Here is a 25,083-nt window from a genome sequence, read left to right on the forward strand (position 1 = left end):
CAACAAAGGGGGTGGGTTTGCATCAAGGAGAAACACACACAACTGTCACACCGTAGCCTGGCCAGTCCTGAAGCTGGTTTTCAAAGTCTCTGTGATGTGCAGCGTGCCTTGCTGTGCTCTTCTAATCAGTGTCTGGCTGCTCAAAATCGGACGCCAGGCAATTTGCCTCCACCTCCCACCCTGCCATAAACACCTCCCCCTTACTCTCACAGATATTATGGAGCACACAGCAAGCAGCAATAACAATGGGAATGTTGGTTGTGCTGAGGTCTGACCAACAGCGCCAGCGAGCTTTTAAATGTCCAACGGTGCATTTTACCACCATTCTGCACTTGCTCAGCCTATAGTTGAACTGTTCCTTACTACTGTCCAGGCTTCATGAGCCATGGGAGCAAGGGATAGGTGCGACTGCGCGGGGCTGCCAGCTGGGAGAGCAGCCTGAGGCAGAAGCTTCCAGTTCTCAGGGGATCAGGATAGCAGAGTTGCAGTGGAAGTGGTGGAGCGAGCAAAACACCATTGATGAGGACAGCTCGCAGTCCTACTGCACCGTCTGCTGCAGTGTTGCACCAGATCAGGGTAGCAGAGTTGCAGCGGAAGCAGTGGAGCCGTTCACCATTGATGCAAAGGCACCCAGGAGCTGCTGCTGTGTGGCCAAGGCAAAAGAGCAGGAGCCCTGGAGCTGTTACATGTGGAATGTACGGCTGCAAGACTTCTTCACCAGCGACAAAGGACAGGAATACGATGCATCTAAAATCTAAAAAGGCCTGCATGTTTCCCAGAGTCACTACCCTTGATAATAGAACGTCAATGATTGCATTGGCTACTTGGATCACAGCAGCCCCCACAGAAGACTTGCCCACAACAGCAGTGGTGACGGTGAACTGAGAGGGCTCCAGCTTGCAGTGCTATGGCGTCTGTGCGGTTAACCCAGGAAAAATCCACAAAACGATTGTCTGCTGTTGCTTTCACGGAGGGTGGGAGGGAGGGAGGGACGGGCGACTGACGACATGTACCCAAAACCACCCACAAGAATGTTTTTGCCCCATCAGGCATTGGGAGCTCAACCCAGAATTCCAATGGGCAGCGGCGACTGTGGGAACCGTGGGATAGCTACCACAGTGCAATGCTCTGAAAGTCGATGCTAGCCTCGGTACTGTGGATGTACTCCGATGACTTACTGTACTTAGTGGGGACGCACACAATTGACTATAAAACCGCTTCCGAAAAATCAACTTCTATAAAATTGACCTAATTTCGTGGTGTAGACATACCCTTAGTTTAGTATCCTTGCTCTGACTGTCTGAAGAGGTGAAAGGCAGAGTGGGTGGGTGTGGGTTTTGGCTGGGCTGGAGGAGAAGTGTTGGTTTTCGTTATTGTTTATACATCCTAGAAAACCTAGGGGAAGTTGTTAAATGAGCAGAGGTTCCCCCTTTTAATCACTTGACTTTTCCACATGTATCTGCATGTTCCGCTGTTGTGCCATTGAAATTTACTTAAAATACTGCTCTGTGAATCTTTCACTTTATTAGATACTCCAAAGATCTGTTTTTCTAAACCAGTTGACCTTTAGCTAAATTATTATGGAGGGAGGCTACTGTATGTCTAACATGGTTTGTACCTTGTTGCTTTCCCTTGCTTTCAGCTGCCTGCTGCTGGATTTCTCTTTGACATTCAGACAGGGTAGGTTGACAGCTTGACCCCAGTAGTTTTTTTTCTTTAGATACAAAACATAATGAGTTATATAGCTGAGCTGAGCTAAGCAGTCCAGATGGCTGGCAGGTAGCCCAGCCAACTTCAGCTTTGGATGCACTTGGGAATGCCTGCACTTGTAATAAAATGCCGGCTAATTTTTAATGAGAGTCATCATTCAGTTTAGCTCTGACACACAGCAGAGCAAGACCTAAACTGAGGATTCAAGCCCCCAGATGTTTCACTTTGATTATCAAATGCAAACATCACTGTGAGGTTAAAATCTGCATTTGAAGGAGGGAGGAGAGGGGAAGATGCATGGACTTCAGCATGCTAGTTCTGTGTTGTACAGTAGGCAGGAGGGAAGGAAGGAAGGAAACAGGGAGTTGCCAGGGATACTAGACCTAAAGGCTCAAATGAATGGTCCTCCAGAAGTTAATAGCAGGATTATGAAACTTGTCGAATCTTGTACCTCAGAATCAAGGCACATTCCTTCCTCAAAGGGGTTTGGAATCATGTGGGCTGAAAAGGTTAAAGTTCTCTCTCCTTTAGTTATCCTCCTGGCTCTGAGAGCTTGGTAGGCTATTTCTAGCCACAACAGAGCAAAATCTGGCTTGTGGTGTGAAAACCAGGCCTGCAGACAAGATTACAGCAGAGCTGAGAAGAGGGAGCCTACCAGGTGTCAAGGCGAGTCACTATTTTCCACATGAGGCTTTTCCCCTCCGTGCTCTGCTGTCATTCTGCCGCTGGGCGGTGTTCTAAGCTGGCCACCCCTCTGTGACAGCTCGCCAAGCTTGACTGTGTGCCTGCTGCAGACAACTCTTGGACTCTGGAACACAGGGGACCAGCACTGAGGTTGGCAGTTTTTGGTTTTGAGGCTGCTATAGGCAGAGTGGAAACTCTTCTCCTTTCGCTATCTCTTCTGGACATTTAGACTTCTCTCATCTCCATACAGTCTCAACTACTCAAACAGCAGCACAATAACCAGGCTTGCAGTTGGACACGTGGTCATTTAGCATAATGGCAGCTTTTCTGCCTCTGCCAGTCTGTATTATATACGGTAGTAGCCTTCTCTAATGGGCATGGCACAACAGTGGGATAAGTCAGGATCTCAACTCCATGGCAGCTGAAGCAGCTATTCTGGTGCAGAAAACAATTCAGGGTTATTCAAGACCTAGAATTTTTCCTCGGGGAACTTGCTTTTGAGACTAGAGTCCAACAAATGTGTCCATTGCTAATAATAGTAATAGCCATTACGCATTGTACAAATCAGACCCGTAAATTGCTTTTGGGTATTTGGTGCTGACAGAGGTGAAAGCAAGGGATGTCCAGGAGTGATTAGTGAGCCATACACATTGAGAATCTGCAAGATGACACTGAGGACGTACTAGAGCCACCAATGTCCTAAACAGTGAGAAGCAGCAGCTGTTGTTTGGGGTGCAGCTATGTGTTGCACTAGGTACTCTGGAATGGCCTGGTGAGGAATACATGTAATGTGTCCATTGGGGCTGCTTGTTTAGGCTGTGCTCAAAATGAATTGCACCCAGGATCGATGGGTCTTCCTTTTGGCAGTTAGTGTAGGCACATAATCAAAGATTGCGCCTGCAAAAGCTGAGGCCTGGTTTTAAAGTAGGGTCCTGGCAATTCCAAACTTTTCTTTCTAATGGGCCTTTGAGCTGGCTGCTGTGGTTTGAAGTAGCCTTGAGGTTTTCGTTGTAAAGGATGGTCCTGCTTTGGGATGCTTAAGTGAAGGCAGAGGGGTGCTCAAATGTGCTGTTTAGGCACAGTCCTGCATCGGGGATGGTGTGGAATCACAGAACACTTCCTGGAGCTCTTAGCCATCTAGAGGCTGCACATCTGCAGTCAAAGTCCTCTGTGGGGAGTCTCTCCCCTCACCTCTTTTCCTATCTAGCCAGTTAGTTCTGCTGGCCCGTGGACGGGGAAGCAGAGCTATGGCCCTGTCCCTCCTGCTCCCTTTGAGACACTCTGATGCTCCCAGAGGAATATGGGGAGCAGCCCCTTGTTCTAGAGTTCAGGGCCCACAATTCTGACTGGCTCTTCACATGGGCTATGCAAATGAGGTTGGGGAAGGTCGAGGAGATTCTCCTTTCCTTCAGTTGTGTGCCCACCTACAGGCCACATCATTGTTTATAAAATTCCCTGCCCACCCTCCAAGGTTGAGAAATGAAAAACAAAATCGGGAAATGTAGAGGTGACTAAAATCTTCATTTATAGCCAGAGAGCCATGTTAAAATTGAACGGTAAATGCCTCGCCTGTAAATGCACAGACAGCCCTCCACTTGGTCTGTCTCAGGAAGCTATGAAAGCACATAAATTTATCATAAGGATACGTTTACACTATAAACACTACAGCAGTGTAGTTGCAGCTATGCCACAGTATTGTAGACACTTGCTACAGCAACAAAAGGGGTTTTTCTGTTGCTATAAGAAATCCATCCCCTTGCGAAGTGGTAGCTATGTCAATGGAAGAATTCTTCTATCGACCTAGTGGTGTCTATCTGGGGGCCTAGATTGGTGTAACTATGCCTCTCAGACGTGTGCATTTTTCATAACCCTGAGTGACGTAGCTAGGTTGACCAAAGTTTTACCTGTAGACCAGGACTAAGTTAAACGGAATCAGTAACACCTCCTTGTGCTATTTACAGACCATAAATGTGCCACCCCTATGTGCTAAAAGCTAGCTTGAAAAAGCTGATCATACCAACTTCCTATTAAATTGTTTCCTGAGTTGCCGTGAAATAATGCGTATTTGATGGTAACTCCTGTGAAAACACAGGCAATGTGCTATCATCTCTAAAAAAGAGAATCTGATCAATAATTCACTGTGGAATCTTCTTCTCTTTAAAATCCTTTTCATGTTAACAGTTTTTACAGGCTGGTCTAATATGCTTTTTACGGTTCCAACCTTCTTCCCTGTAGGTCACCAGGGGAAGTTTTTGTACATTTGCAGGGTGCGGGGCTTTAACTTAACTTGGCAGGGCAGGATTGGTCTGTTCCTAGAAGGGCCTGGGGTACTGCAAGGTGTCCTCTGAAAAGCCCATTCCAAACAGTAGTTGGAGAGCAAACTTTGTCAGTGGAAAACATTTGTGGATATCCTCTCAGGTTCCGTTTTTTAAGACCCAGTGGGAACAGCTGATCTTTGTTCTGTGTCTGGATAAATTCCACAACTCCAACCCCCAGCCCTGTAGACAGAATTGGTCAGACTGGTTTCCTTAGGCTTCAGCCATCCCATTCTTCCAAGCAGATCCCACTTGAATCGGCACCATCAAGGTTTAGCAACCTGCCATTGTCTATGGCATAGAAGAGGCATGACACAGGCTTTACAGCAAATGGTGGATTCCGCACCCTCTGAGGCATGCTTGGTCAAAGTCATCTGACAAGGAAATTAACCTGCACTCACAGTATTGCTCTCCCATGTGATTTCTGGGTCTTGGAAGGCTCCCCCTTGGAATAAACACACCTTCAAAGCATAGCAAATGCCTGATCAATGAGCAAGCCTAGGGGCACGTGCAACCAGCTGTTCAGGAGATGTGTCATTATATAGGTTTGATTTGTTCCATAAAGGGCTCAAACTCATTCAGGTAAAACTTCAGCTTACCCCCTCTGGTCCACCTGCCTACAAATAGCTGACATGGAAGCTAGACTGCCTGTTTTGGGGAAGGTCATGCTTTCTATTTATATATTTATTTTTGCCTGTTGGTCTCCTGAGTTGAAAGTTGAGGAAGTCGTTGATGGTTGTTTTGAGGATTTCTGAACGTGAATCACAAGGAAATTGCACAATGTTGCAGCATTTCCTTATATTGGTCACTGCTTTAAAAACACTAGGCTCCTTCTTGAAAGCTGAGAGAATCTGGCAGGGCCTGCCCCCTTGACAGCATGCTGTAGTCTAAACAGAAAGTCTGGGTAGAAGAGTAGGTCTTGACTGCAAGAAAAAATCCTTCATTACAGGGGATTGACTTGATGATTGAATTGGTCTTTTCCTTCTCAGATTGTTGTGAGCCAAGTGCTGGATCTCTTCTAACTTCTGTAGCTGTGTCAAGTGTGCTCACAAAGATGATTTTCCACACACCTTATCTTTAAGTAAGTCTGTCTGAGATTCACATATAGGTGTTTGCATAAATCACTGTTGTTTCCCATCTCTCAGAACATAGTGTTCTATCTTCTATATCTCTTCTCCATTTAGGCACAATCAAGAGTGTCAAAACTTGAGCCTTCAAACTTTCTGATACATTCTAACAGGTTTCAGAGTAACAGCCGTGTTAATCTGTCTTTGCAAAAAGAAAAGGAGCACCTTAGAGACTAACCAATTTATTTGAGCATGAGCTTTCGTGTACTACAGCTCACTTCATCGGATGCATACCGTGGGAACTGCAGAAGACATTATATACACACAGAGACCATGAAACAATACCCCCTCCCACCCCACTGTCCTGCTGGTAATAGCTTATCTAAAGTGATCATCAAGTTGGGGCATTTCCAGCACAAATCCAGGTTTTCTCACCCTCCTCCCCCCTCCACACAAACTCACTCTCCTGCTGGTAATAGCCCATCCAAAGTGACCACTCTCTTCACAATGTGTATGATAATCAAGGTGGGCCATTTCCTGCACAAATCCAGGTTCTCTCACCCCCTCCAAAAACGACACACACAAACTCACTCTCCTGCTGGTAATAGCTCATCCAAAGTGACCACTCTCCCTACAATGTGCATGGTAATCAAGGTGGGTCATTTCAAGCACAGATCCAGGCTTTCTCACTCCTTTTCTCACTTTTCTTGATACATTCTAGTATATGCAAACAGGCATCTAACCTTCAAGCCCTAAAAACAATGGTGCATACAAAATAGATATGTATATAGGTGTGTGTCAGTAATGTTATAACATTTATGTGAACTCAGACTGGAAGGTGCTAGACTTCATAACCCACCAGCATGAACCATAAAACAAGGAAATAAGCAGTTAAGTCACTGAATACTTTCTTTCACAAGTTCCTCTTCTCAGCCTCTGTCTACTTCTCTTTTTAGCACCTGCAGCCCACAAGTTGTCACCTTCACCCTGCACAAATTCCAGGCACTGTTGAACTCCAACCATATTTATTTGGTTGCATGTTCATATGTTTAGGGTTGAAGTGTTTTTCATAAATTAGATTGTAAGTGGTTCTGTGCTCTATGCTCAATCATCATGAGAGTGAGGTATATATCAGATTGCAAATGGTGGCTGAAAGATCTATTTTTCTGCGGTGCTTGGGAAAATTCAGATTTATTTAGTTAATGGTAGTTCTAAGTTTGGTATTAATTTTTATGTAGAAATTACAGAACTGAAATCCCTGTGTGTGCTGGTGTATTTTACATATATGTGAGAGACAAGGTAGGTGAGGTAATATTGTTTATTGGACCAACTTCTATTGGTGAGAGAAACAAATTTTCCAGCCACACACAGCTCCTGTTCAGGTGTGGGATAGATACTACTAGCGTCATAGCAAAATGTAAGGGGGAACAGATTGTTTAGCATAAGTAGTTAACACAGATTGTAAGGGACCATTCAAAGTATTACATATATGGTCAGTGTAGGCTGCTCGCTGATTGGTCATATTGAGGGGGGAAATACAGATCCATTGAGTGATGGAAGGGAAGTAGTGGAAACTTGCTTTTTTTAACGTGCATATCCTACCAATAAACAGTTTACCTACCTTAACTCAAAGATGAAGTGTGAGTGTATGAATTTCCCAGGCTTATTAATGTGTGCATATTTAAATTGTTTCCTCTACAAAAGTTAGCAAAATATTTTACCAAACACATACTATGGAAAATTCAGTTGTCCTCTCAAGAGTCATTGTGTTAAGTATTGAATTAATGATTTAATTTAGTCTCCAAATTAAAATGTGGAATAGAGGGTTTTTAAGTTTACCTTATGTGCACTTAACTTTGGAATTGTTACAGTAACATCTGTAATATGAAAAAAAAAATGTAAAAGATTCATTTGTAAATGAGGCCCCAAAGTTCTTATTTAGTCATCTAAATAAAAATTATCACATTTTCAGAGGAGCTTAGCAGCTGCAGATTCCATTAAACTGAATGTGAGCGTGGTTTGCTCAGCACTTCTGACAGCCTGGGACTCTGATAATTAGCTACTAAAATATGGATTTGGGCCCTTAGCTTTAAGGCATCAGAGTTTGAAAATTTTGGCCTAAGTATATAGTCTTGATAAAGGTTAGTTTCTGGAAATCAAGGTGAGAAAAATAGCTACTACAATTAGCTGGATTTTGGACTTGCATATTAACCAATGTACAGTGGTTTTCCACCTATTTATTAACACCAGCTCTGAAATTCCTAGTGAAGACTCTCTTGGATCTTGAAATACAATCAGATGGGAATGATTAAGGAGGACATTATGACATTTTGACTGCAGTGCTGTATGTTAGTGATTTGCCTGTAGGTTATTCATTAATCTCTGGTTCAAGAGTTATAGCTTCACCAACTAAACCTGTTCCATAGGATGAGATATGGAGCACAGATTCTTAACCCAAAAGCAAATATTTTCTTTGCCAAACTTTGTAGCTTGTGGAAGTGGACAGTGGTAGAAAGTGAGGAGTATAAACAAAGATGGATAGTAGTTTCTTTCTTATTCCTATCTGTGTTTTGATTTGTTTTATTTTATTTTTCATGAAATGATTACCTTGAAGAACTTTTTTGAGTTAGAGCTATCACATATTTAGCCAGGGTATTTTACCAACAGAGAAGGTAACTCAGAAGTATTTGAAATATGCTTGAAAAGTTATATGTATAGTTATTCTGTCCTGCTAACATGCAAACCTATTTATTTCCAGCTAGCATTCCGAAGGGAGAATCTCAAAGAACTCACTAGGTCAATTTCAATATCCATTTCAACACCAGTACATCTAATACACAGCCAGCAGGTCTAAATCTTTTTGAATTTGTAAAACTGTAAATTTAGAGTCTTGGGGATGATTTTTGAAATTGGCCCTTGATGTTGTGCAAAACCCAGTGTTACCAACTCTAAGGACTTTATCGCAAATCTTGTGTTTCACAGTGTTTTCCCTTAAAGCCCTACTTAAAAAGATTAAAAAAGAAAAACAAGTTTCTATCCCTCCTTTTTGCCAAGAAAAGCTTGAAAATGTGACTTGAATATAATCTGAAAGATTTGTCATCATTACTGGGTTAGCTGAACCACTGTGCGCACCCCCACCCCACCCCGGTTTCGGGCCTCATGCCTTTCACTTTTGTGGGGTGGAATCCTGTGATTCTCCCTCTCTCATAGACCAGACCCTGAATACTGGATACACCTTGTGTATTGACTGCTTTTTCCAGGCTTTGTTACCTGTAGTTCTTCCCTTTGGGAGTCTGTGACCAATAGCGTGACTAGACATGGTTTACTTCTTAAACCAAAGTATTGTTGAATCTTAACAGTAGGAATAAAGCATAACATAAGAGAAAAAAGGATTTTAAAACAACAAAAGCTCTTTATACATGTCTATCTCACCTAAAATCACTCCATCCTTTGATAGAGACCCCAAGCTGGCTTCCCTTCCCCAGTCGCCGTAACCTATGCACTGTGTGTGTCAGGCTGTTTTTCCATAACTCTTCAGCAGCTGCCCCCTTCCCTATAGAGACAGACTTCTGATCAAAGTTCTTCATTCTCTCAATGCATGAGGATGGAACCCCTTGGCAATCTCATGTGATGAGCTCAGCAGAAGGTCAGAGGTAGCCCACAGAGTGAATGGTTTTGTATCGTCCCTCATGTGTGGGTATATAGGTGAGCCATTGCCCTGCTTTCTTTTGCTTTTCCAGCAGCCTGCTGTTAAGCTAAACTGACCTCTTCACAATGTGAAGATCCCAATAACCCCATCACAATCTGGTATTCATAAATTATTACAGAGCAACCCCACTACTGCCACAGGCTCAGAAATCAAAAGGCAAATAAAAAGACCCCCAAATTTATTATTTTTAAAAAGTCTCATGATTTTTAAGCCAGTCTCATGGTTCTTATGCGTTTCAGACCTGACTCATGGATTTTGGCTGCTTGGGGCTACCAATAATGAAATCTGCAAACACAAACAGGCACAATAGTTGACCACCAAGAGATCTGACCATTTAATCTCTAGGTGCACTGATTTAGTCAAACACTTTAATACATGCAGAAGTGCCTTACTGAGCTAAGACTTCAGATAGCTGCAAGTCCAGCCTACGGCAGTTGTTGCTCACAAGCATTGCAGACTGTTGCAACCTTTTAAACTTTAAACTGTCAGATAACCAGTCTCTTAACTGGCAGCTTTAGGCCAAATGGAAAGATGAAACCAGGGTGTTTAAAATGGTATTAATCACATGCTGAAGAGCTCAGGAGAAATGAGTGTAGCAAGAAAAGCAGTTGTTCAGAGGGTGCTAGAAGGTGTACATTTAAAATAGGACATCTCATTTAATTTCAGTGCTGATGAAATGGAAGGTATTTGTTACATTTGCTTAGACTCCCTTACATTATCACCAAGTGGTTATAAATAGGTCTAACAAAATCTACACAAGTCTAACTTTCACCACTTATCCAAACATCTCTTAGTTTTGCCCTGGCTGCAGTGTTGGTTTGGTCTCCTGGACAACTGCCACATTTATCTTTTGCACTTCTGCACCTGGTTTGCCCTTGGCCAGCTTAGGACCACTTGAGGCAAAACGATCAACTTAGTTTATATATTACCATCTGTGGCGTATTGAACGTAACATTTTGATACTCGCACATCAAAGGCCAAGCTGACATCTGGCTTTAAAAAAAAAAGAAAAAAAAAAGAAGAAGAATATGTGGTATCTTGCGTTAACACAAACCCGACCAACAAACCTAAAACCTATCTGCTTTGCATTACCACCTAACTCAACTGGAGTCTTCATGCAAGTATAGTAGATCCATCCAGTAACCAACTTTTCACTTACACAGGTAGATTTAATGCCCTGGGCTTGAGTGCAGCTATCCAGAGCTTCCAAGACCCCAAAGGGGACTTCTACTAGTACATGCCAGCAGAATTTTGGATGCACTCCGCTGACGTTTCGGACAGAGGGACAGATGATAGTCCTTAAGGCGCTAGTAGAACCTGGGGTTTGGACCTCTGAAAATAATTCATTAACAGAACTCTCTCCAAACTTGGAAAACTGGCTCTTGTCCTAGCAAGCACCTTTCTTCAAAAATATTGGGCACTTCCTGCAGAAGTTCCTGTGCTGCGTGGGAGAAGGTTAAACGTTTCACTTAATACTTTGGATGGTGCTGGATTTTTCATAATGAATTTGAACTGAAATGGAATCATGTATATTCCAAACCCTTTTCCTGGAGAAAAGGACTCTTTTGCTGTGGTGGAGTTCAGGGATTTTTAGGAATAGAAACCTGGGGTTTTGCAACAGTGAAGTGGCCCAAAACTTCTGATTCCAAAATACTGGAGGAATGTAATCAAACCACAAGGAATTCCTCTTTAAGCCCAATGGCTTTTTGCAGAATTAAAGGATATTTCAATAATGGCAATCAGCAGAAAGCATGATTGTTAGAGAACTGGGCTAAAGGATTAACACACTGAGAGGGATGTCTTTTCTCAGTGAGTGAGATGAAGGATTGGCCGCGTATCATTTTATAGCTGCATGACAAACTGAAATACAAATGCCCTTTTTTACTCTGCACAGGTGCTTTGCTGTTAGTATCGTCAATGTACTATATGGGTACGTGTACACTGCAGCTGGGAGTGAGCCTCCCCGCTGGGATAGACTCGTGCTAGTCAGCTCGAGCCAGTGTGCTAAATATAGCAGTGAGGATGTTGTGGCACCAGCAGAGGCTCAGGCTTAGCCAGCCAAGCTCGGACTCACCCTACACCCTGGGTCCGAGTTAGCCTGAGCCACTGTCAGCGCTGCGCGGTCCGCCTAGCTACCCTGAGCGCAAGAGCTCAAGATGAGCTCGCTCGCGTCTGTGAGGCATGCTCCCAGCCGGAGTGTAGACCTACTCAATGTGTCTCTGAAATCTGCTTCCCTTCTTTTCAAAACTAGTTTCAATCTCAATCACCCTTGTCTTATAAGACCAAACTTGGAAAGAAAATATATAACTCCATCTGGAGCTTGAATTATATGGGATCCAGTGAGATGTGTATTTGGACAGCCACGGATATGTGTGAAAACTAGAACCGTGGATGAGTCCGTCAATTTGATGAAAGGGAACTTATCTGTAGCTTTAAAAAAAAAAAAAAAAAGGCACCTGAAGAACAGTGTCACATGATGTATCTGGGTGGATGCTGTGCACTAAAATGGAGTATATTTCAGCTCTGAATAGGATTCAAAGGCAAGATGTAGACTGCTGCTTGAGCCTTAGTGAACAAGGGGTTAACCTCCAGCTCTGCTTTGTCCTTCCCCTAAAGATGCTTGAGAGAGTGGATTCTTTGAAGATAGAGGGAGGAGTGCTTTGGGGAAAGTCAGAGACTTCACAATCAGTCTTAGTTTTTCTGTTCACCTTCCTGCTTGTCTTCACATATTTTACTTTTTTTGCTGTGCATGTTCTCCCTGGAGGGCAATACTTCTGCTTACTGCAGCTGTTTTTTCTGTCAAGTCACCCCCCCAGCGTACATGTTTAAAACAGTTTCTCTCTTGCCAAAGGAGTCTCTAGTTTTCAAGTATCATGTACTGAAGTTAATATGTGGTAATGGATGGCGCAGAGGGAGAGATTGAGAAGTACATTTGTTCGGAGATGTATAGTCAGAATTGCTTGGATCCTAGCACAAAAGGAACAGTGTCCCCAGTCTGGTCCCTCAATTTTATGTTGTTCCATTAATTTACATATCAGTATAATTCCTAGAAGTGCTACTGTGATTTCTCAGTAAGGCCCTTATAATGGTGGTAAGGGTTACCAGCAGAAGAATTCTAGGAATGATAACTTGATATTCTTTTGACATTCCCCAGAGATGCATCAATTTAAGTGGCTTAACTATGTGTAAATAAAAAATATTGCAACAAGACAATATGACATGAAGACAAGTGATTTTTTTTAAGATGGTTATCTGTATTTAATTGCAGCCATTGGTTCAGTACATAAAGTTTCAGTTTAGATCAGTTTGCCTTGTCCTGATTCTCTCTACTAAAACTCATCACAGGTCGCAACGCTGGTGTCCAGGTCAACAAGGAAGCAAGAGCATGTGCCTCTCTATAAGAATGAAAGGGTGCCTTTTTCCTTTGGCCTTTTAGCGGGGGAGGGGAGAGAAGACAAGAAAATGAATTAATAGAGATTGGTTTCCTCTGAAGGACTTGTATCTTCCATAGTTATCAAATGTACTGTTTTGCACACCTACGTGCTCACCCACTTACTTGTACAGCCCTTGGTAGGCTGGGCTGCCTTCCTCGCTTTGTTTGTTATATTACAAAGCTTGTTCTCCATGGCTCATTTATTCAAATCAAACCTAGATTAATGCCACATCTCCTGAACAGCTGGTTGCATGTGCCCCTAGGAGCCTCTTGCTCATTGATCAGGCAAATGCTATGTGTTGAAGGTGTGCTTATTCTAAGGGGGAGCCTTCCAAGATCCAGAAGCCATACGGGAGAGCGATACTGTGAGTGCAGGTTAGTTTTCTTGTCAGATGACTTTGACCAAGCATGCTCCCCAGCCTCCTTTCTTTTGTTTCTATAAGGTGTGAAACTTTATTGCTTTTACAGTTGCAATAAATGCACATGATGATTTACGGACAAAAGACAAAAGGTGCAATCCTGGCCCCACTGAAGTCAGTTCCTGTTTTGCCATTGACTTCAATGGGGCAATGATTTGACCTGCTATCTCTACTTCCAAGAGGTTTACCGTCCAAATTAAGACCTGCTTGTCAAGAAATGGTAGGAAACTGAGGGAAAAGAAAGGGACAGGAGCTACCGAACAATAAGATTTGTATTCTTGCTTTGATTAATAACGTTAGGTGCCTTGCTCCAGACTCTACTGTTCGTTTGAAGGAGAGACTGTAGTTTAGTTTACAGATCTTGTGGTTTCTTCAGAGCTCTGTTCCCAGGAGCCTGACTGCAGGGGAGGAGCCACATCAGAGCACTGGGAGCAAGTAGGCAGCCTCCTGGCCCAAGGCAACCGTAGTGCCTGTGACACCTGCCCGCTGAGATGATCTATCATATCCATCAGTAGCAGGGGAGGCCAGGGTAATTTTTAAAGGAAATTTCTTATCATGGGATTGGTATGAGTTGGTGTCAGTATTCTGTCAGGAGTGTGTGTGTGTGTGGGGAGGGGGGGAATACTATGGTAATGGATGGCGCAGAAGGAGAGATTGAGAAGTATATTTGTTCGGAAATGTATAGTCAGAATTGTTTGGATCCTAGCATAAAAGGAACAGTGTCCCCAGTCTGGTCCCTGAAAACTTTCCTTCCTTAGCTGTTAAGAACTGGAATGACAACCTGCTCGGGGATGTGATTGAACCAATTCCTCATGCTTCTTGTCTCACTTGTGAAGAAGCTTCACAACTTAGTTCCCACCCAGAAGAAAGCTCTACCCACAGCTTGCAGCATTGGTTCAAAGACTGCACTTACATTTTTTGGTTCTAATGGTCTCTGCCACACTCAGGGTTGCCCATCTGCCTCATGTGAATGATAAGGAGTGAAGTGTACAATTGAAGTGGCTCCCAAACTTTTTAGTAAGGCAGCCCACCAACTGCTTGCTTTTTTCCTTTTTTGCAACCCACCCGCAGTCCAAAATCACAGGCCAGCATCCTTCTCCTCCACCTTTTCCTCCTTGCCCTGCGGAGGGGGCAGTGACCACCCATAGTAGCACTCTCTTCCCCCAGCACAACAACCCTCTTCCCAGCCTGGAGCAGAGAGGAGGTCTCGGGGTGGTGGTGGGCAGGGGGGAGGTTGGAGATTGGAGATTGAGCCTACCCTGCACTCACCCTGCCATGGTAATGCCTGTCCCGGCACTTCACTTATTGCGACCTGGCGCACGGAGCCGCAGTGTTGCTCAGGGGTTGGCCCTCAGTGGGCACTGGTGCCCCCTGTGCCAGGTCACAACACCACTCACTAAATTTGGCCCACCGGCCCCTCCATCATGATATGTTCGCTGAATGGGCGGTCAGCTCCCTCCTAACAGACAACAGAAGCAACCAACAGAACTTCAAACATGCTAGACTACATCTTGACAAAAGGAGTACTTGTGGCACCTTAGAGACTAACAAATTTATTAGAGAATAAGCTTTCGTGAGCTACAACTCACTTCATCGGATGCATTCAGTGGAAAATACAGTGGGGAGATTTTACATACACAGAGAACATGAAACAGTGGGTGTTACCATACAGACTGTAATGAGAGTGATCAGGAAAGGTGAGCTACTACCAGCAGGAGAGGGGCGGGGACTTTTTGTAGTGATAATCAAGGTGGGCCATTTCCAGCCCTTTACAAGAACAGTAGGAGGGGAAATAAACAAGGGGAAATAGTTTTACTTTGTGTAATGACACATCCACTCCCAGTCTTTATTCAAGCCTAAGTTAATTGTATCCAGTTTGCAGATTAATTCCAATTTAGCAGTCTCTCGTTGGAGTCTGTTTTTGAAGTTTTTTTGTTGAAGAATTGCCACTTTTAGGTCTGTAATCGAGTGACCAAAGAGATTGAAGTGTTCTCTGACTGGTTTTTGAATGTTCTAATTCTTGACGTCTGGTTTGTGTCCATTTATTCTGTGTCCACATATCTATTCAGGGGACACCATCATAGGGCCTAATCACATCAGCCACACTATCAGAGGCTCGTTCACCTGCGCATTTACCAATGTGATATATGCCATCGTGCCAGCAATGCCCCTCTGCCATGTACATTGGTCAAACTGGACAGTCTCTACGTAAAAGAATAAATGGACACAAATCAGACGTCAAGAATTAGAACATTCAAAAACCAGTCGGAGAACACTTCAGTCTCTTAGCTCACCTTTTCTGATCACTCTTGTTACAGTCTGTATGGTAACACTCATTGTTTCATGTTCTCTGTGTATATAAAATCTCCCCACTATATTTTCCACTGTATGCATCCGATGAAGTGAGCTGTAGCTCACGAAAGCTTATGCTCTAATAAATTTGTTAGTCTCTGAGGTGCCACAAGTACTCCTTTTCTTTTTACGGATACAGACTAACACGGCTGCTACCCTGAAACCTACATCTTGACAGGGATTTTAGCTGTGGTAAGTTAACAGGATTTAGCTTTTAGTGCCCATCAGGATGCATCTTTGGTGACGTGAAAGTGACCAGGACTTAATGGTGCCATGTCACTAAAGACAGAATTGTTGAGGAAGGGAAGGTCTTGTGGTTAAAATACTGGACTGGGATCGAGACCTATGTGTGTGGCTCTGACACAGACCTTGTGTGACCTTGGATAGGTTGCCTAATTTCACTGTGCCTTGGTTCCCCCCCTCCCCCCCCCCCGGGAAACTGGAGATGATAATTCTAGCTTTCTCCTATTCGTGGTCTTGTCTGTTTAGGTTGTAAACTCTTGTGGGCGAGGACTGTCTCCTACTATGTGTTCGTACTGTATCCAGCACCAAGGAGCTATGATCTTTGCTGGGGCCTCTAGGCATTTGTGTATTGTAAATAATGCATAATAATTGTTCAAGTAACTACATGTGGAATCTTTATATAACTAAAAGGTTAAAGACTTCCCTTCTGTTTTCCAGGTCTACAACTTGAACAAAGACAATCAAAGTGAAGGCAGTAAGTATTTTTTTTAAGAGCAAGATCTTGTTGCTTGGGAAAACTGATGCATTGTGAGGAGGAGGTGCCGCGAATAGGAATTGCCCTGCACGCCATCACAGCATGCAGTCATTACTGATCTGGCCATGTCTGTTGCTTATATTTGGCTGTAATTATGGAACAGTTTTGAATGAGACAAAAGAAACTGGGAGGTGAGACTGTAATTCTTGTCTCATCCGCACTGGAGCATGATGCTCAGACTTCCCCATCCATTAAATTGGGGGGATGATGATGATCTGCATCAGTTTGTAAAGCACTCTGAGGAATTAAGAGCTTGATATATGAGAGTGATGATTATAAAAAGCAAGTATGATTTTGTTTAATATTATTGATATTTATAAATAAATAAAAAAAACACCACACCAATCCTTCCGTCTCTCCAACTCAACCAATGGGAGGGCCCAGTAGGCCAGCCTTCTTTTTGCCAAAAGAAGACTCGGACTATGTTGTGTGAAAGTCTTATGGAGCAAGCCAGTGCCAACAGATACACTGGGAAGACCCTGCCCAGTCAGATCTCTGAAAAAGAGCCCAAAAGATGGATCTTAAAGACTTGTTAACTCCTTGGCCCAGACAATCAATGCCTCCTGGACTCAGAAGAGTACTCCCATTGCTCCTAGGTGTTGCAATTCCACCTTGTCCCACCTCTCACCTCCTATGTCTCAAAATGCTTAATTGGACCGTTTTCAATAGGTTTGGGCTAGCATAGATATCCTCCAAATTGCAGCTATTCTAAGCTCTTAAGAGCACCTAATGTTACTGGGCACACTGAAGCCCACTTTCTTTTTAAACAAGTAAATATTTCAATTGTAAGCTCTCTAGGACAGGAACCTGTCTTCACAGTTGCCTGGAAGCACCTCTCACTGTGATAGGACATAGACACTAAGTGAGGGAAGGTTTGTAAATGCTTTTTTTTTTTTTTTTGCAGCTGCTCTCAGCTCTTGCTCCTCCACTCCCCCGCTTCCCTTTTCCTGATATGAATTCATCTCTAGTTATTGGCTGCATGTGGTTTTTAATCACATTTGGTATTTTTGTGTTTCCGTGCAAAGCAAAATGACGAACACCCAGCCCTGACATAGTGCTTCATGTTCACAGAGGGCTGTGCAAAGGAGTAATACTTTGTCTTTATATGACACTTTGCCTCAGAGGAGCTCAAAGTGCTCATATACCCATTTTATGGCTGGGAGAAATAAGGCACAGGTCGATTGTCAGGAGGAAGAGAACAAAGATCAGTCAGAACCTTAACCTGGGCCTGTAACCTCTTGTAAATGGTCAGGTTGCAAAATGATCGCAGTTTTTATTATTACTTTTAAAACACACTGCACCTTGGCAGTGGTAGAGTTCAGGTCACACGTCCTTGGGAAGCTTTCCATGGTCACTTGCATTTTCTAATTCCCCATCATTCCCTTTGTTTAAGGCACACTAAGTTTGCAAAGCCTACACTGGCTCTGCAATGCCTGGCTTAGGCTCTCCATATACAATGCCCCAATAAATCTGGGGAGCCCTCTTGAGGGGCAGTCTGGACCCTTTATATTCATTTGGGCCACTTATCACAGGCAAGTTTATTTACACACTGTCTGTTTCCTTAGCTCCCACTGGTGTCTAACTCTTTGAACAGATCACTGGCAGCTTTATTAAGGGCATGAGCTAAGGGAGGGCTGGAGTGTTGAGGGCAGGAGGACGAGAGTCCTGTTGCCATTTTTAGGCAGCTGGTGGCTAAGATGAAAGCCCCATGAGATCATAGGCCTTTGTTGCTGTGGGATCCCGGTGCGGCTTATAAATAGAATGTTTTCCCCTCCTGAATCTGAGAAAGGGTATACACACTAATGGGGAATTTCAGACTTGCTTCTGGACATTGAGCTCCTTCATCTGATAGGTCTGACATTCAGCGGACCGAGCAGCCTGGTGGCATGGCTTCCCTTTCTGTCCTTGCCAGCCACTGGTGCTGACAAACAGAAAATGATTTCAACCCCACTCCCCCGCTCCTCTCCCCACAACTTTTCCCCCCTCTCCAAGGCAAGATTTACATCCCTGTCAGTTTTGTTTTTTATAGAGGTGGTGAGTGATACAAGATGGTGCAATTACAGGTAATTCGATACCTAGGTGGGCTGTGCAGTGCTGCTAACTTTGTCTTAGCCTTGCTTCTGAGTGGTACAATTAGTGTCGCTTGCATTGTCCCAGCCAGTCTCTAAATTCACTCAGTTGGAGCTGCAATATATTGACATGCCTCCTCTCAAACTAACAGCTGGTTCCTTAGGGACACAGTGACAAACCAAGGTTTTACTGATTCTTTCAGGGACTATGTAGGTTACAGCTTGGGGCTCTGTGCCACACAAACCAATGTCTGACCCTGCTGAAGGGAAGAGAGATTAAAACTTAGTCTGATAGCACCGTTTGTACTTGAGATGTCTCCCAGAGTGCATTTGTGCAGTGACAGTGTGAGTAAATATGGTACCCAGTATTTGGTTGGCAGTATGGCTAAGTCCTAGCCAGACCTCCATTCTGGCTCTGGTAGGGACTAGTGGCATTGTAGGGACAGTGTACTTTTACTCTCAAGGGGAAGAGAGTGGGTTAGCTGATTCTTTGTTTCCTCTTGGCTTCTATTCCCAGCCACGGACTTTGTGTAGCTTTGGGAAAGTCACTAGTTACAGCAGTAGTAAGTCCACGTAGGGTGTGTCTACACTGCAGTTAAACACCCGGGGCTGGCCCAAGTTAACTGACTTGGGCTAAGGGGCTGTTTAATTGCAGTGTTGAATTTGCAGAACCCGCTGGAGCCTGAGTTCTGGGACCCTGCAAGGGGAGAGGGTCCCAGAGCTCAGGCTCCAGTTCCAGCCTGAATGTCTACACCACAGTTAAGCAGCATCTTAGCCTGAGCCACGAGAGCCAGAGTCAGCTGATGTAGGCCAGCCAGGGGTCTTCAATTGCAGTGTAGACATACCCTTAGTGACCCTTCTCACCAAGGTGTCTGGGTGCTTTTCAAAGCTTAAGTTGAGGCATTCGAGAGGAGATCAAACACCACGTTCCTCTGCTGCCTGCAGCTTCGCTAGTGCACTGAGAATCTAGGATTGAATCAGTTGGGAAGGCCTGGGCAAAGGTGCCTGTCTTTCAGTAGCTTCTCCTTCGCCATGCCACATCTGCAAAATGAGGAGAAGGCTGCTTGCCTACTTCACAGACTGCATTTAGTGTTTGTAAAGTGCACCAAGATCCTCAGGTGAAAGGTGTGTACATAAAAGTAAAATATTATTAAGTCGACCTCTGGCAATTCTTCTTTTTCGTGTGCTTGCTCATGTCGATCCCATTCTAGGTGTGTGTGCGCTCACATGCACAGTTGTCAGAAACTTTTGCCTTAGCAGTATCCGTAGGGTCGGCGGTGTGGTGCTCATGCATCGGTATATTAAGTGCCACCAACCCTACGCGCTCTCAGTTCCTTCTTACTGCCTGTGACAGTTGGTTGGAACGCCTTGTCTTGTAGATTGCAAGAGCATTAGTGGTTTTTTACAGCCTTCTTAGTACTTTTAGCTGCCAAACTGTGAACTCCGAGCCCACCTCCGAAGATACTGCTTGTGAGTCGCCTAGAATGGAATTGACATGAGCAAGCACTCGAATAAGAAAAACCGGTTACCTACCTCTTGTAACTGTTGTTCTTCGAGATGTGTTGCTCACGTCCATTCCATGACCCGCCCTCCTGCCCCTCTGTCGGAGTTGCCGGCAAGACACAACTGAGAGGGCGTAGGGTCAGCGGCACCTAATATACCGACGCATGAGTGCGGCACTCAAGGGGGTGCCACAGCTGACCCTACAGATACCGCTAAGGCAAAAGTCTCCGACGATGGGGTGCGTGGGCGTGCGCATACCTAGAATGGAATGGATGTGAGCAACACATCTCAAAGAACAACAGTTACAAAAGGTAGGTAACCAATTTTTTTCATATGGTAACCCAAACTAAAGCAGCTGCTCATGTGTCCAAAGATACAACTGTGGTCTGGTGCCCTTTAAAAAGCATGTATGAATTGAACTGTACATATGACCAGCTCCGTTCAAATTGATTCCAGGGACAGGGAGCACCAGAGACTAGGTCATTGGCTAGGTTATTTGCCATGTGATCCTGGGTATGGAACTTCCCTACAATGATGTTAAAATTGATTCAGTGATTGATTGCTCCTGTGGAGTCTGTGTCTAAGTCCTGACTCCCAGAGCCAACAAGGCTATTTTATTGCCCTAGTTGCAGTGGTCTGAGACCCAGGATGTTGTACTGAAGTCTGCTTCTTGGCTGCTGTCTTAGTTTACGGAGCCATCGGATTTTATAAGCTAGTGAGTGGCCAGAGGGGCCAGCATCCTATAAAGTAATTTATCCTGCTCTGCTTAGAGAGTAAAGGGAGTGACTTGAGAGAGGGATGATGTCTGGGGTGGAGGAATGAATTTCAATGAACTTCTAACACTAAGTGTATTTTAATTCCTTGGTTAGCAAAATCCAGAAGACCTGTCATGTTCTGCTGCCCTGCTCTAGTCTCTGAAAACAAATACTCTAGGGCATTTGGACTTGGTACAGGAAGAAGATGAATGACTGCATCCTCCTTCTCTGACTCCACTGGCTCCCCATTCACTTCAGAATCTGGTTCAAAATTGTCCACCTTAATTTTATAAACTCTTCATAGACCTTATGCTCTCTACAAACCACCTCACTCCCTTCACTTATCCCACACTGGCCTGATCTCTGTCCTACATCTAGTTTCCGTGAGAATGTGTTCAATGCGAGAGCCTTCTGCTTTGCAGCTCCTCTTCCCTGTCATCTTGGCATCTCATCAGTTCTTCATCTTTTAAATCACACAAACAAATCTCGTGTTTCCTGGTCTCCATTTCTTCATTTATCTCTCCCTCCATTGGTGTTTAATTGCCTAAAACTCTTTGAGATAGTTTTTGTTTTGTTCTGCTCTAAAACACAAAGCTGTATAATGTCTGCAGAGGAATCTGTTTGATCTTGTGTAGCTGGTGTGGTGTGACATTTGTAAGTCTGGATTCAGCAAGATCAGCCCGAGGCTGATTTTCCCCCTTCCCCTATTCTCAGGTAGTTGCAGTGTCAGCATCGAACGATGGAATTAAGGGATTAAATAGAAATAATGTACATGGCAAAAATTCAAGATGAGACGGGTCCAACTAGAGTAGTTCAAGATGTTGCATAAAACAGGATAAGTAGTTAGCAAAAAAGCTGGAATAATGGTGGTGCTTGTCAAATGTTGATTAAAATATCTCTATGCCAGATTATAGTGTGAATACTATCTTGGTTTGATACTCTGGTCAGTTGTGCATTGAAATACTTCTACAATAATACTGTTGTACGTGTGTGTGCTTGACCCACATCCATCCACTGAAGTGGGGCATAGGGAAACACCGAGGCAAGCCGCATCCCGTGAAATTTGGTTCCACATACTGTACCTCTCAGCCTGCCACTGCCCAGTCGCAAGATAGGAGGCTCAAAATGAACGAATAATTAGAGCAGAAGCTCGATTTCTGTTAGTAAATGACAGTTATCTTCATCTTTGCAATTCTGCACTTCTAATGGAAATAAATAACAATATGAGCGAGAGAATATAGGATGGGGATGAGGAACACCCCTTATTACAGAGAATTGAGAGGCATGCTGGCCACCATGTGTATTCAAGGCAGATGGGAGGGATCACTCTCTCTGCTGCCATTAGCCTCCAACTCCTGTCCGCAGCTCACTGTGCTAGCTCAAAATGCAACAGACTGAGGGCTGGTCTACACTACAGAGGGGGATCAATCTAAGTTATGCAACTTCAGCTACATGAATAATGTAGCTGAAGTCGACGTACTTAGATCTGCTTACCACAGTGTCTTCACTGCGGCGTGTTGACAGGAGACACTCTCCCATCGATTCCCCTTGCGCTTCTCGTTGAGGTGGAGTACAATTGATGATAGAGCGATTGGCAGTTGATTAATTGCGTCTATACTAGACACGATAAATTGAGCCCAATCCAGCCGGTAATGTAGACAAGCTTTCAGTCACACGCACTCATTCCATCCACTCCCAGACCATCAGATGTTAGCAAAAATACTCTAAATGCGGGAATTGACTGCTGACTTGGGGAAAATCAAGCTGAAGCCTTGTGCTGCAGATCACGGAGCTGCCTAGGGTGAATGGCGTGGGTGTTGAGGATCACGGCATTAGTAGTTCCAGATGCAGCTATGATCTGTCATCTCTGAGCTAAGTCAGTGAGTAAACAAGAGAGATAAAAAGAAGCTTCTGTGAGGGAGAGTGGAAATCAAGCTTTTTATGGTGCTCATTAAAAGTCAAATTAAAGGATAAATAAGGCTGCCTGGATATTTATTTAATTATGTATTTCTGGAGAGCATAAGGATACCAAGATTGCAAATAAATCCCTGACCTTTCCTGATCCAGAGCTCAGCAAGGAGCATAAAGAGCTGACTCAACAGCTTGGGGAGGATTATACTCTGTCACTTTCATATGGAGGGATTGCTCCTGCTTCCTCACTCTGTCTTGGCAAACACTGTTAAAAGGTCTTGCTATGATCGCTTTAGCTGTAACTCAGTCAGTACTGAGTGGTGCAGTGGGCTCAAGATGAATCTCCAGGAGTTGGAATAAACTGCGCAGGAGGGAGAATGCCCATTTGTAACCTTCACGTTCTCAATATCAAACATGGAAGGAACTTAACTAAAGCTGCAGGGGAGCAGGGAAAAGTAGCACCTGGAGGGGTTGGGGAGAATCCAGGGTAGGCCATACTGACAGCAAAAAACATTCCAACCTAAATTTTGACCAGTAATTTTGGGAGGCCCTTCTGAAAATCAGGCCCCTTTTGCAGTGTTGGGCACCTGAAATCCAAGGCACTCCTAATCAGTAGTCGGGCACTCTGGTTTTGCTGGAACTGTTTTTTTTAAATAATTTGCTTATGTTAAAGACTGTCAAAGTAGTAGTAGGCCTGCCATATCCAGTTTATTCTATATTGAGTGCCTAAGGTTTGTGGGGTCGTGTGGCAGAAGAGGTCGGAAGTGGACCTAAATAGCTTTGCTCTGTTTTGATTTGTTCTATTGAAACCCTAAACTAAAACACAGTGCCCCAGATAATCCGTTGTATCTGTTCCTGGGGAATAGCAGGGCAGTTAAAGGACCCATGGCAGTTAGCAAGACATGTAAAACTTCATAGCCATTGTGAATGTTCTGTAATGTGAGCATTCTTTAACGTGTGTGTGTTGGCTCAGCATTTCAGCAGGTTTTCCTAGAAAAATAAATTTAGAGAAGTGATATTGTCTCTGTTTCTCTTGCCATTCGTCATTTTAGTAATGGTATCAGCACAGAACTTTTAAAACAAATGAACAGATGACTTGGGGTGACAGGTAAAATTGACTAGTAAGGGGGCTGCACCTTGCAAGCTACGGACAACCAACAAACTGTCCTATTGTTGTGAATCAGCTATGTGTTCGATGTGCTTTTGGATTACCAAATGTCAGGGGAGGGGTAAAGGAAAAATATTGCACTGCTCCTGTTGTGAAGCCGCCGTGATTCCTGGACTCTGAAACTTTCCTCTGGGAGCCCAGAAATAGTACCTTTTTGTGTCTTTGAAATTTGATGTTCACCTGTATTTATGTAGGAGGAAATAAAATAGTACTTTTCTCTGCTCCTGCATCCAAAGACCATAAAGCACTTAAAAATATTAATGAATTCAGTTTCACAACGCTTCTGTGAGGCACTGTTGGGAAGTACTCTATTGCCCATTTCACAGATGGGACAGCTGAGGCACAGAGAGGTTAAATGACTTGTCCAAAGTCTGTGTAGAGTTGGGAATAAATCCCGTTTCTCCTGACTTCTTCTCATTCCTGTAAACACTAGATCATGCTTCCTCTGTAATGGGACTTTTAGGTGGTGCATAAAGTTCTGCACACTCTTGAATGCACTTTCAGGGTAGTTTCTGCATATTTCTCAAATCTCTGCAAATAAGAGAAGTAATTTTCCTTGACAAACAGCTGACTGGAGGCAGTGTGCCCCATGTACTGACTGAGAGCTGACTAAGGGATAAGTATTCCCTCAGGATCCCGGCAGGTATTTGGGTACAAGTATTAATAACTTGTTTAAATTAAATTTGAAATACTGCAACAGCACGAGTTAATTGAGTTATATTCCATTAGTATGAAATTTTTAGATCCTCTTCTCAGGCTCAAGAGTTGGATTCCTTCAGGACATCCTAATTTGCACAGAATAAATATTTCATTAGCACTAATAGAAGAAAGGATTCTACTTCCACTGTGCAAGTCTGCAAAGGAGGGAGGGAAATCTGTTGTATTGTGTGCGAGCCACAAGGGGAAAACCTTTTTAATTGGGCATTTTACAGCCTGGGACTCAAAGGTGTTTGCTTGAATAATATAATGCTCCTAGGATGCAAGGTGGTTCATCAGGGGAGTAGGTTAGTTTTTGAATCCTGTGTGGGTCAGTCATGACTAGAGTTGGCTGTGTTCCCTCCTAGACGGTGAAGGAGAACCAACCAATCACAGTGCAAGATCTCTCCTGCTGGTTTATGTCACGGGTTCTCAAACTTTTTTTGTAGCCTGGGCCACATCTCGATAGATTGTGTCTTGAGGAAACATCTCCACCTCTTTGTGATTTGCTTGA

At 43.9% G+C, this 25,083-nt stretch overlaps 1 protein-coding gene across 4 annotated transcripts in view; it reads left to right on the forward strand.

Annotated features, from left to right (window-relative positions):
- The window catches only part of ARHGAP26 (Rho GTPase activating protein 26), a 317,111-nt gene that overhangs the window by 141,159 nt on the left and 150,869 nt on the right, over positions 1 to 25,083 (forward strand). For all 4 annotated transcript variants that reach the window (XM_048859791.2, XM_048859790.2, XM_048859787.2 and 1 more), the window contains one exon: positions 16,371 to 16,407. In XM_048859791.2, the coding sequence (XP_048715748.2) occupies positions 16,371 to 16,407 (37 nt within the window). The remainder of the gene's footprint in view (positions 1 to 16,370; positions 16,408 to 25,083) is intronic.

Source organism: Caretta caretta, chromosome 8 (assembly GCF_965140235.1).
Source record: "Caretta caretta isolate rCarCar2 chromosome 8, rCarCar1.hap1, whole genome shotgun sequence".
Lineage (NCBI taxonomy): Eukaryota > Metazoa > Chordata > Testudines > Cheloniidae > Caretta > Caretta caretta.